The following is a 12,583-nucleotide window of genomic DNA, read 5'->3' as shown; positions in this document are numbered from 1 at the left end:
ATCTTTTCCAGAAAATTCCAGAACATATAGATTCCTCTTTGTCTAGAAAATTGAGCTTCAGGCCTTCAACTCCTAATAGGGATTGGATTAAATAAAACAAGGCTTTAAATTTTTCAAACACTTATTACTATTGTAATATGTGTGCGAGCGCCTGCGTGTGCCTGTGTCGTGCGTGCGTGCGTGTGTGTGTGTGTGTGTGTGTGTGTGTGTGTGTGTGTGTGTGACAGTTCCTATATGGAGGTCAGAGAACAAGTTTGTAAAATTAGTTCTCTTCTTGCACCTTAGTGTGGGTTCTGGAAATCAAACTCAAGCTGTCAGACTTGTTCTGCAAGCTCCTTTACCTTTAAGTTATCTTGCCAACCCAGGTTCGATTTTTTTTCATTTCTTTAAATTTTTAAATTTCATTTTACCTTTCAGCCACAGTTCTCTCCTCTACTCCCCCCCCCCACCTACCCCCAGTCCTCCTCCAGTCCACTCTTTTACTTACTGGTAAGGACTCCCATGAGGAGTCAACATAGTCTGGCGCAATAGGTTAGGGCAGGTCCAGGCCCTTCTCCCATGCTTTAAGGCTGAGCATGGCATCCCACCAGGGAGAGTGGACTCCAACAAGGTAGCTCAGGTACCAGGGTTATATCATGGTCCTACTGCCACTAAGCATGGCATCTCACCCTAAGGAATGGAATGGGCTCTAAGAAGCTAGCTCATGTCCCAGGTTCGTATTGTGGTCCTACTGCCTGGGGCCTGCCCTTCAACTAGTCCAAGCTTCACAACTGTCTCTCACATATGGAGGGCCTAGTGGGGACATAACAACTGACACTGAGGAAGTCCAGAAAATCATCAGATCATACTTAAAAAACCTATACTCTACAAAATTGGAGAACTTAAATGAAATGGACAGTCTTCTGGATAGGTTCTGTATACCAAAATTAAATCAAGACTAGATAAACAATTTAAATAGACCCATAACCCCTAAGGAAATAGAAACAGTCGTTAAAAGTCTCCCCCCCCCACCCCCCAAAAAAAGAGAGCCCAGACCAGATGACTTCAGCACAGAATTCTATCAGAATGTCAAAGAAGAGCTAACTCTAATACTCCTCAAATTGTTTCACTCAATAGAAACAGAAGGAACATTGCCAAACTCCTTTTATGAGGCCACAGTAACCCCAATACCCAAACCACACAAAGATGCAGCAAAGAAAGAGAACTACAGACCAGTCTCCCAGGTTGGATTTTTAATGATTTTTTTTTTTTTTAAAGCGTGAAATATGCCAAGCTAAAAGCAGTAGCCTTGCAGGTAGAAGCCTGGAAGATATCACCTTAACAAAAGGCCAAAGCAAGTGTAACCAGTCATAAACTAACAAGTTGGTAACCTGTACCTCCTGATGAGGTACCTCTGTTAGGTGATGAAACAGACATTTCATCTCATGTTCTTCCAAAACCAGCCAATACATACATGGACAATTGATTTTCAGTGGCAGTCCAAAGACAGTTCAGTAGAGGTAGTCTTTCTGCAGTGTGCTGCAGCCGTGGGCTGTCAACATGAAAGAAGATAAACATTTGTCTATAATGTTTCCTGCAAAAATTATAAACAATGTACATCTAAGAGAGAAACAAATTTGTCAAACTATCAAGAAAATATAAAGAAAGCATTTGTAACTTTGGGTTAAGCAAAGATTTCTTAGAAGTTACAAAATGCATGCAAAGACTCAGCTTCTAAATTGAGGCATGCTTGGATAGACTGGGGCTTAGGGATTCATTTGTGTCTCAGAGGCACACACATTCAACCCACAACAAATGTAATGATTTCTTAAACTTGCCATAATTTCATCCTTATTTTAGTCAAACCAAAACTCTCTGCACATAATTCTTTTCACATACTTCATAAGAAATTTTATCATTTACTTTTTCTTGATATATTCATAAGGTTAGTAAAACACTTTCATCTGAAAATGGCTACGTATTTGTTATCACTCTTTGTCATTTATCAGTTTGTGTATCATCTAACCTGTGACTTCTATTGTGTGGTTCTTTGGTTTGTTTGTTTTGATTAAAACAAGCAGGGATTGTTTCACTCATATAGTCATTTGGGGAGCAAAGTAATGCTATTTGGTTATTTGCCTTATAAGATTTATTGTTAGAAAAGTCCCTGCTGCTGTCCCATTCCATAAAGGGTAGACAGGAATGCATGAGATTAATGCAGCCAGAGTAGCCATTGTCCTTCCTTTTCTGTTTTTCTAGGACTCACACTGACTGCCTTTATCTGTCCTTTAAACTCCTATGTGGATTCCTTCCTGTTAATGAGTTCATTCTAAGACTTCAAGGTGCAGTTTAGGCTTGGAGTTAAGTGAGTATTTGTTACAATGTTGTCACTGGACTGAAAAACTGTATCTATTTTAAATATTTATAAAGGAAGCTGACTAATTAGGTAGCCATATTACAGAATAGAACTTTGAAACTATAAAGAATTATGTTGTGGGATTCAGTCCCCAGTAATGAAAAAAGAATTTAGAGTTCTCCCTTTCAGATTTTCATTTATTTGGAAGTACTATGTGAAATAAAAGCCAAGCCATTCTGATGTGTGGGGGGCTTAGAGTCCTGTCACCTACTCTTCATCGGCGGTAGACCTTGTATGAACCCTGAGGGTTTAGCATAGGCTAAAACCAGTGTTCTAATGAAATATTTAATGGTGTAAAATATGTTTTTGTCTTATTTGTTTAGACAGTGAGTCTGCCAGTGGGTCCCAGGCTGGTCTTAAATTCCTGGGTTCAGATGATCCAAGTCAGCCTCCCAATTAGCTGGGATTACAGTGGCATGTGCTACCATACCCAGCTTGATGTTTTACTAAGTGAAAGTTACCAGATGTTATGTTTAGTATGCTTTAATTTTCATAAAAGTCCTTTGTACTATATGTAGAAATCCATGTAGAGAGCAAAAGAAACCATTCCATGCTATTACAGAGTAGAGAGGCTTTGCTTTATAGGAGACTTTACATTTTGGAAAGGATACAATCTCATTTCTTACCTACTTGGGAGTAAGGTTCTCTTGATTGCTATTTAATATTAATATATAATATAGTAATTTGTTTAGTAATAGCATTGTAGTCTTATGTATAAAGTGTATTAGAATAAGCTCCATTTTTAACAGTTGAGAAAATGGAACTAATGATATATGAATTTCAAATGATTTTTGTTTTTTGTTGCTTTGAGATAGAATCTCACTGTGTAGCCTAAGTTGGCTGAGAACTTAGTGTGTAGTAGTCCATGCTGGCTTTAGAAGTGCAGCAAATCCTTCTGCCTCAGCCTTCCCAGTGTTGAGATAAGAGGCCTGAGATTTGACTAGTGAACTGTTTTGTCAAACAGCAGTTTGCAGTTCTTGGATGCTACAAGAGGAGTATTGGAATCATTAAAACACTTTTCCCTCCATGCTTCCAATTCAGTGCTGTTTAATGGGCCATTATTATTGATGACAGTATATTCTAGTATACTTTGTGTTTTTTAAGTTCCCCTCCTCCAGTAGTAATTTCTCTGTTGAGGGTAAAACAAAACCAAACACATCTGGGGAAATAGCTTGTGAGAGTAGAAGGACTGGAACCCTAATTGCCAGAATAAAATAAAAAGCCAAGTAATAACAATCACCTATAAAAACCTACTCTCCAAAGGCAGAGACAGGATTCTCAGCCCAGCTAGTCAGCTAGACCTGCCAGAACAGGGGAGCTCTGGGTTTAGTGAGAGACTCTGTCTCAGGAAATTAAGTAGAGAGAGATACCCAAAGCCAGCTGGATGCCTGTGCATGTACACACATACACACATACACCCACCCTCCCTCCCTCCCTCCCTCCCTCCCTCCCTCCCTCCCTCCCTCCCTCCCTCCCTCCCTCCCACAAACCTACAAACCCTTACCCTTTCTCTCCCTCTGGCTCCCCTACTCTTCATATACAAATATGGATGAAGTAATTAAAGTAAACAGAAACACTTTATAGGAGTAAGTATGAAATGGTATGTATGATGCTAATTGTTTTACCTTTCCTTATACAATTAGAGAACTCCCCTCCTGTATGATAGTTTGAGGCATTTAGATTTCACAGAAAAACATGGTTTTGTGACACAGTAGTTAATTCTGACTGAAAGCTTGTTAACATTTGACACTAGATTTAAAGACAAATCTCTTTAGTACAAAACCAACCACTTCTTTTAGTGTTTTCATAGATGCATGTTTAGCTTTCTTTTTGTTTACTCTTGGTGTCTTTCACATCATGGATCTCCATCCCATTCATTTTCCTGTCCCTTCATATCCACCCTCTGCCCTTGTAAACCACCTCCCCAATACAATAAAATTTAAGAGGGGAAAAATAAATTTCATCTTGGAAGCTTCAATGTGACACAGTGAACCCTTTTATCCATATATCTTTATTGCAAAAAGTCATTGGTCTGGTTGGAGGCCTCTGGTTTCCGCTACTCTGTCAATTCTGGGCCCTCACTGGAACTCTTCTTGGTTATCCTGCTGTTGCCCTATTTTGTGGAGATTCTGTAGTTTTGGGTTTGCAGGACCAATCTCTTCACTTGCCCGAGCAGATCACAGATGGGGTGGATGTTGGGGTGGGCCTTCCCATAACCCTGTTTCTGGGCCTGGGTACTTGAAGGGTTGGTCAGCTGGCCTGCTCTCCCTTGTCTTCACCACCAGGATGAGCTTTCCTGCATTGCCCTGGCTAGTTCACCCCTTGCAGCGATGAACAGGGGGCAGGCTGTCTGCTTTCATGACCTTTGGGTCCATTCTCCCAAACCTACACCTTCAGAGCAGGCTCTACTGTATTGCCCAGGTGTGTAGGGGCCACTCCAAGTGCTGCAGCTGGTGAGGGGCAGGGACAAGTCTCCAGCTCTTATGACCTCAGGGCAGCCCTCCCACCTGCCTCAGACATTGATGGGCAGTGGCAGTGTGTGTGTGGGGTATCTCTCCTCCCACCCTTGCTGCCTCCTGACAGATGAGTAAAGGGGGCAGCTCTCCCATGCTCACAACTTCAGGTCTGGCTCACCCACACCTCTGCCAGTGGGGTTGACTCTATTGTGCCCGCTGGAGGTGTAGGACCTGCTCTGCCCCATGTTGCAGCTGGAGAGAGACAGGAACAGGTCTCCCGCTCTTGTGACCTCAGGACCAGCTGTCCCTCCTGCCTCAGGTGTTGATGTGGGGGGTGGGGTAGCTATATATATTTCTAATAAATGTATTTTAATGAAGGTATTTTCCTTATAGGAAGATAATAAAATGCTTTTTATGGACTTGGGAAGTATATGTGTAAAAGATGTAATTTAGCTGAAAAGATGGTTCAATATTAAGAGTACTCTTGAGTTCAGATCCTAGTAAGCAAGATCCAACCAATAGCTAGCATGTCTATATCCCTCACATTGTATTTGATGTGGGGCAGAAATGGATACTATCGGGGGCTTGGTAGCTGACAGCCTAACTCCAGGTTCCATGTAAGACCCTGTTTCAAAGGAATAAGTTTGAGAGTCTTAGAGCAGAACACCTGATGTCCTCCACTGAGCTCTATGCACAGGCATCAACATACAATTGTGTTCACACCCCCCCCCATTTAATTGTAATGATAAAACCTTTATTTTCATATAGCCTTTTAAATTTTATGGGGTTTTTTTTTTGTTTGTTTGTTTTTCGAGACAGGGTTTCTCTGTATTGTTTTGGAGCCTGTCCTGGAACTCGCTGGGTAGACAGGCTTGGTCTCGAACTCACAGAGATCCGCCTGCCTCTGCCTCCCGAGTGCTGGGATTAAAGGCGTGCGCCACCACCGCCCGGCCAAATTTTATCTATTTTTGAAAATATACTTAATCAGCTAAGCTATAACTAAATCGAAGGGCATGTAAGCAAAAGTCTTATCCATAATGTGTTTCGGTTATAATTTTAAAAATGTAAGTAAAAAACATGGTATCTGGGGTTTACCTACAAAGTATATGAGGTTTTTGTTTTTCCATAAGGATAAGTAGATGCATATTAGTATAATTACAGGAATTTGCAAACATCTTTAGAGCACATAGGAACTAAGCTTACAATTTTCTGATTCCCTGTGTTCCTTTCCTGGGAATTTTGGATATCTGTCTTTTGAGTTTATATAGTGATGGTGCAGTTAAATGATTGGGTATTGGGGTGGTAAGTGCAAGGTGAGTGCAGCTCCAGATGAGTGGAGATCTCTCAGTGCTCTGTGATTTGAAAGTGAGTGTAAATGAACTGCTTTTCCATCTCCTAAGATTTTAGAGATAAAGATTCCTTCCTTCCCCTGTGACTCTATTGGTATTTGGTGAGAACAGTTAAGATAAACTTGTTGTCTTAGGGTTTCTATTGCTGTGAGGAAATATCATGACCATAAACAACTTGGAGAGGAAAGGGTTTGTTTCAACTTACAGTCCTCCATCACAGCCCATCTCTGAGAATAGTCGGGGCAGGAACTCAAACAGAGCGTGGAAGCAGAAGCTGATGCAGAGGCCGTGCTGGAGTGCTGCTTGCTGGCTTTTTCTCCTGGTTTGCTCAGCCTGTTTTCTAAAAGAGGGCCACCTGCCATGTTTGCTTTAAAATAGTTTGGTAATTAGAGAAAATGGTTGTAATTTGAAAAGTTGTGAGTTTTTCTCTGTACTTTGTGAATATAGTTGAGTGAATGGTGATGTGGGTTTGCCCTGTGTTCATTTTCTGTCCTCCTTGTTCTTTCCATTTTCTTGTAAGAGAAAATAGCCCAGTAAACTTGTTAATGGTCATGCCATCTGGAAAATTCTAAAATTCTTTGCCAGAATCTCCTGGATGCTGCAGGTCCTGGCCCTAAGCATCATTGTTTGGGGTGGGAGTTTTTACAGTACCCTAGGCAGTGGCTACAGAAAATAGTAGAAAACAAAGGGTAAATTTTGCTTTGTTTTGTTCTTCTGTGGTTGTATAGCTCAAAGAACCAAAGTGTTTCCTTTGGTTGGTAGACTGCAGGTGTTATCTTTAGCAGGCACTCATCTGAAAGTCCTTCTCTGCCAATATATTCTTTGATAAATAAGAAAAGAACCCTCCTCCTCCTTCTAAAAGATTATCAGATGACACAGGAACAGTTAACCCCTGGGTTACCCTTTTGGGATTACCTGTTTTCTAGAACAGTGTCCTCTTGTTCCAGAATACCTTTTCATTCATCATTGTCTTTTATGTTAATGTGTCATGTATGTTAACATATGTGGAGGTGTGTAGATGCTTTGACTCTTTCTGTGGATCAGTTTGATTTAAATAAGAGGTAAAGTGAATTTGCAATTAAACTTGTCTATCAGGGTTTGGAAACAAAACTGCCTCTATGATAAATGGATTGCAGTTATTCACAGAACATCTAGTTCTCACCAAGAAGCCTTGTGGATAGGGGTGGTAGTATAGGCCTCTTATCTATCCCAGCACGATGGAGGTCAAAGCAGAAGAATATTGGGTTTGAGGACAGCCTGGGTTGTATAAGGAGACCTTGTCTCAACTCTCTCACCCCCAAAGAATACAACCAAATGGAAAAGTCAGCCCACTCCCTCTTCTTAAGACAGGGTCTTTCTCTGTAGCTCAGGCTGGCCCAGGACTTCTTGTGTGGTCCACACTAACTTTGTACTTGGAACCATCCTGCTTTACCTTCCAAGATGAAGGCTTGTGCTACCGTGCCCAGCTATACTTCTTAAAAAAGACGGATGCGGGGGCTGGGGGGTAACCCTTTGATTTTTTTTGAGCTTGGAAACCCTAGAAGAGCAAAGCAAAGTGAACCATACCCTTTGTTTTCTACTTGAGAAACATATTTTTAGTAGCTGATAATACTCCAAAGGTATTTTTTCCCCAGAGTTTCTGTTATGAAAGCTAAAAATAAATGAGAATGAGATTTAAAGAACAGGTTGAAAAACGGAGCTGGACCTCTGACCTCATTGTTGTTTTGCTTTGGGAAAATCAGCATAAGATTGTAATGCCTTCTGATTTAGTGTGGTCAGTGCTGTAATAACAGAATCTTTACAAGTTAAATTAATGATGAATATCTGTTCTTGTTTTTCCTTTGTTTCAGGTTTCCCCTCAAAAAACCTATAAGGTAAGTTGTTCAGTTACTTTTATGCGGAAGTTGGAGTTAGAATTTAATTAGAAGCATTCCTTTGAAATTATGGGGATTTTTGTGGTTTTTGAGAGCCTGGATTTAAGTAGTACAAACTTTCATAATGCTTCACAGATTTCAAATACAACAGGTGTTGCATATTTTTTCTGGAACACAGCCTTGTTTTGATAATATTTTCTGTGTTTTTAATGTAAGCATTTTAAAAGTTTATTCAAATTGACACTTTAAGGTCACTCCCTATGAAGAAATTTAATTTAAACCCGTGACTGTTTTGAATTGTGAGTTGCGTGGGGAGGTGAAAATGGATTGCTAGTTTGGGTATGTGTTGTCACTTGAGTGCCTGTTACTTCCTGTGATGAACTTTGGCACTGACTTAGTTCTACTTACCTTAAGACAATGATGGGAAATATTGAAAGACAGGTCTGTGCGTGCCTGTGTCCCTCACATGCATTTTGAGACTCCCCACACTTGTGCTTTAACACCCTTTGTTCTCACCTCCAGCACCAGGAGTATTACTTCAAATGTTGGTAAGATACTGTTCCTAGTACTTCTAGCCTTTCAGTTAACTAGAAGTATGTGTACCAGAGGTTACTTTCTTCTTTTTTTAATCACCTAGCCACCATCTGATGCTTGCAATTGTTTAAGTTATAATAAAAACAATAATCTGGGATCATCTTTGGCCCAAGGGCAGTTGGCTAAGGCTTCAAGTCTATGGCGGAAGGATTGAAGTGAGCCTTGCATGATGTAGGTTTGTTTTTATAAATTGTTTTTACATTTGGTATATTTCTATAGTGATGTCAGCTTGACTATAGTATATATAATGTCAGGGAATTGGTATATTTCTATAGTGATGTCAGCTTGACTATAGTATGCATAATGTCAGGGAATGTGTTGAATTTTTTGAGGTGCTTTTTTTCTGTTAAATGAACTGTAAAAATCAGTAAACTATAGGCTGCTATTTTTGAGAATAAAATTAACTTTAATAATAAATACTACTTTTACTGCTTGAGGACCTTTTATAACCAAGAAAATAGACTTTGTGGCATATTTTGCATAAGTTGAATTTTAAAGCTCTTTGAAAAATATAGAGGCCTATGCTATAGTTCGTAGTTTTTTTGTTTGTGGCCTGGGAAGATGGCTCAGTGGTTAAGTGGGCTTGGCTGCTCTTGTAGAGGACCAGAATTTGGGCAGTTCACAATCTCCTGTAGTACCAATTGCAAGGGACCTTATGCTTTCTTCTGACTTCATGGGTACATACATGTGCAAATAAACACTCACGCGCACGCGCGCGCACACACACATACACACACCATAAAAATGCATTTGTGTAATTTTTTGTGAAGTTTTATTGTTATGCTTTAATTTACAGTAAATATTTGATTGTTTTAACATAGGCACGGAAGTATTTTGAACCGAGAGTCACCAACAGACAAGAAACAGAAAGTTGAACGCAGTACATCACATGATTTTGACCCCACAGGTAAAAATACTCTTGTTTTTCCAAAGAATGTTTTAAGAATAGTGAAACTCAGAATCATACAATTTAAGTGAAGTGAAGCACTCAGGTGTGGTTATTCCTACCCCTCAGTTCTACCCTGCAGTTGTATAATAGTGCTGCGATCAGCAGGAATGAATGATGCTGAACTCAGCATTGTGGACACCACAGTGGAAGGAAGAAGCATCGTTGTAGGAATCATGATAGTCATAGAAATAGTGATGCCATGATTAGAGATTGAGAGTGTGCTGAGGTTTTCAAATCAAGATGAATCATGGTGTAAGTACTAGTGTGTCATAAAATGAAGGATATTAACCACTGGAAACTTGTGCAGTCACTTAAAGCTCAGCTGTGATTGTTGTGAATTAGCTTCAGTGCAACTTGAAAAATCTATAATTAAGCAAATGAATAGAAATCCCCTTATTTCATCTTCCATACCCACCATATATTTTTGGTATGTGTTTGTTTTTGTTTTTTGAGACAGGATTTCTTTGTGTATCTCTGGCTATTCTGGAACTCGCTCTGTAGACTAGACTGATCTCGAACTCAGAAATCCACCTCACCTGCCTTGAGTGTTGGAATTAAAGGTGTGTGCCACCGCTGCTTGGCTTGTGATTTTTCCCCTTTTTTTTTTTTCTTTTGAGACAGAGTCTTCTTTTGTAGGTCAAGCTGATCTTAAATTTATGATCCTTCTGCTTCAGTCTCTCAAATGCTGGGATTCTAGGCATGTACCACAGTGCCTAGCAGAAATCCTTCCCTTCAAGTGTCCTGAACTCAGTTGTCTCTCAGCCTCCATCATGCTGAGTTTTCCTAGAAATTTTCAGATATGGGATTTCTCTGTACATTTTTGGAACCTAGCCTGGAATTCACTGTGTAGCCCAGTCTGGCCTCTAACTCATGGCAATCAGCTCCCCTCTGCCTCTTGAGTGCTGGGATTAAAGGCGTGCACCACCACTGCCCAGCCCATAATTTATATCTTTAATGATATACACAACATTGAATTCTGTTGCCCTTTCCTTTCTCCATGTAATCTCAGTGTTTGCATTTTCTATTTGAAATTTACATGTTCTTTGAGCATGTATTATTTTATTTAGTTGTGTGTCCCTGTGGCAAAACATAAACAATACACCAGACTGAGATGCATAAATAACATTTCTTAAAGAATTTTTACTATTGCCAGGCATGGTATCACATGCCTTTAATCTCAGTACTCGGGAGGCAGAGGCAGGCGGATCTTTGTAATTGGAGGCTAGCCTGGTCTATAAAGCAAGTTCCACACAGAGAAACCCCTGTGTCAAAAACACAAAAAAATTTTTTTAACTTAGAAATATATTTTTAGATATTTAATAGTGTTAATGTCTTGTTTGAACAATTGAAGTGTATCATATATCTTAGGATTAGTTTTCTTAATTTTGAGAAAAATTGTAAGCATTTATTGTAGAAGGGAAAACTAAGAAGTAAGTAATGAATAATTTACTTTTCATCTTGGGTAGCAGTAAAGAAATTAACAGCTGGTTTAGGTGGCTTTGGTAGTGGGAATAGTAACATGTCAGAGATCTCCATGAAAGCTCTGCACTTCTGATGCCTGGGTTCCAGTCATGAGCTCAGAGGCTTTTAGTTAGTTCTGTAGCTAGTTATTATCTTTAATAATGGGCACACATTTCTTCCCTATGTTCAGGAAAATGCCATAATCTTTTTAATCTTGATAGACATATTCTGTACACTTGTCTGTGAGGTGCCCATTTGCATGAGAGGCAAATCTCTCAAAGACGTACCTAACTTCATGGTGAGCCCAGTATAGCTTGAAGTGGTTTTTTTCATCTCTACAGTTACCAGATGATATATGGTGTAGACTATTCACGTGTTGTTTTGTTTGTATTTTTTATTCACTGTCTTTTCTTCCATAATCTGTAAACATGTCATTACCTGTGCTGTTCATGACTGACTGTCTAAGTGCTATCACCTGTGATGTTCATACTTCGTGTTTGCATGATTTAACTTGATCATGACTCATTCTTTTATTCCCCCATGAAGTTTCCCCATTCCATTGGTCTCCATGTTTTCTATATCTCTCCTTTTCTCCCGCTCTTGTGCAGATAGCTCCTCCAAGAAGACAAAGGCTAGTTCAGAGGAGAGTAGATCCGAGATCTATGGTAAGCTGATGTAGCGAATGCGGCCTTGCACCTTTGCAGCTTGCTTCATGCTGTCTCATTGTTTTTGGTAACTGCAGCCTTTCTTGTCTGCTCTGCATGGCATGATCTTCTGCAGGGAAAGGGAGCCTGGGATCCGATGTGGCTGTGATATGGAAGCTTAAGATACCTACTAATGTCGATAGGTTGAGAATAGGCCACGTTATCCATTTCCTCTTTGTTCATCTTAGGAAAATGGGCCGGCACCTCTGAATAGCATGAATGGGTTTTGAATTATTGCCAGCCTCTTCTGGTCTCACTCACAGGTTTTGAATTATGTAGAATTTAAGCAGCTCAGTCATTTCTTTTATCTATCTATCTATCTATCTATCTATCTATCTATCTATCTATCTATCGGTTTTTCGAGACAGGGTTTCTCTGTGGCTTTGGAGGCTGTCCTGGAACTAGCTCTTGTAGATCAGGCTGGTCTCGAACTCACAGAGATCCGCCTGCCTCTGCCTCCCGCGTGCTGGGATGATATGCTTGTAGCAGCACATACTGCTGTATAGTTAGGTTAAGGAAAGTGAGTAGGTAAGGCATTGTGGGGAACCAGACTCCAAAAGTCATCATTGGAAGGATGAGCAGACAAAGTCTTCTCTAACAGAGCCAAGGTCTGTCAAGTGTAAGTTTACTCAGGTGTATTTGTTTCTTACTATATGAGGTGAAAAATGTATGGAATTAATTGTCCATGTTTCCTTGAGAACATTTGGCAGTTGATGCCTGCTGGCATCTGATATGACTTAGTGCTGTGAAGCCTTAGTGCTTGGTTCTGAAGCAGTAAATGTTCTATGTTAGGTACATGCT

At 40.0% G+C, this 12,583-nt stretch overlaps 1 protein-coding gene across 3 annotated transcripts in view; it reads left to right on the top strand.

Moving 5' to 3' along the window:
- Arhgef12 (Rho guanine nucleotide exchange factor 12) overlaps positions 1 to 12,583 on the top strand; it is a 132,839-nt gene that overhangs the window by 48,207 nt on the left and 72,049 nt on the right. For 2 of the 3 annotated variants that reach the window (XM_013112910.3, XM_040729856.1), the window contains exons 2-3: positions 8,051 to 8,074; positions 9,490 to 9,575. In XM_013112910.3, the coding sequence (XP_012968364.1) occupies positions 8,051 to 8,074; positions 9,490 to 9,575 (110 nt within the window). Of the gene's footprint in view, positions 1 to 8,050; positions 8,075 to 9,489; positions 9,576 to 11,686; positions 11,744 to 12,583 lie in introns of all 3 variants that reach the window. The other variant, XM_013112909.3, reaches the window with a different exon arrangement.

Source organism: Mesocricetus auratus, unplaced genomic scaffold (genome assembly GCF_017639785.1).
Source record: "Mesocricetus auratus isolate SY011 unplaced genomic scaffold, BCM_Maur_2.0 Super-Scaffold_100022, whole genome shotgun sequence".
Lineage (NCBI taxonomy): Eukaryota > Metazoa > Chordata > Mammalia > Rodentia > Cricetidae > Mesocricetus > Mesocricetus auratus.
This window is presented reverse-complemented; position numbering and strand designations above follow the sequence as displayed.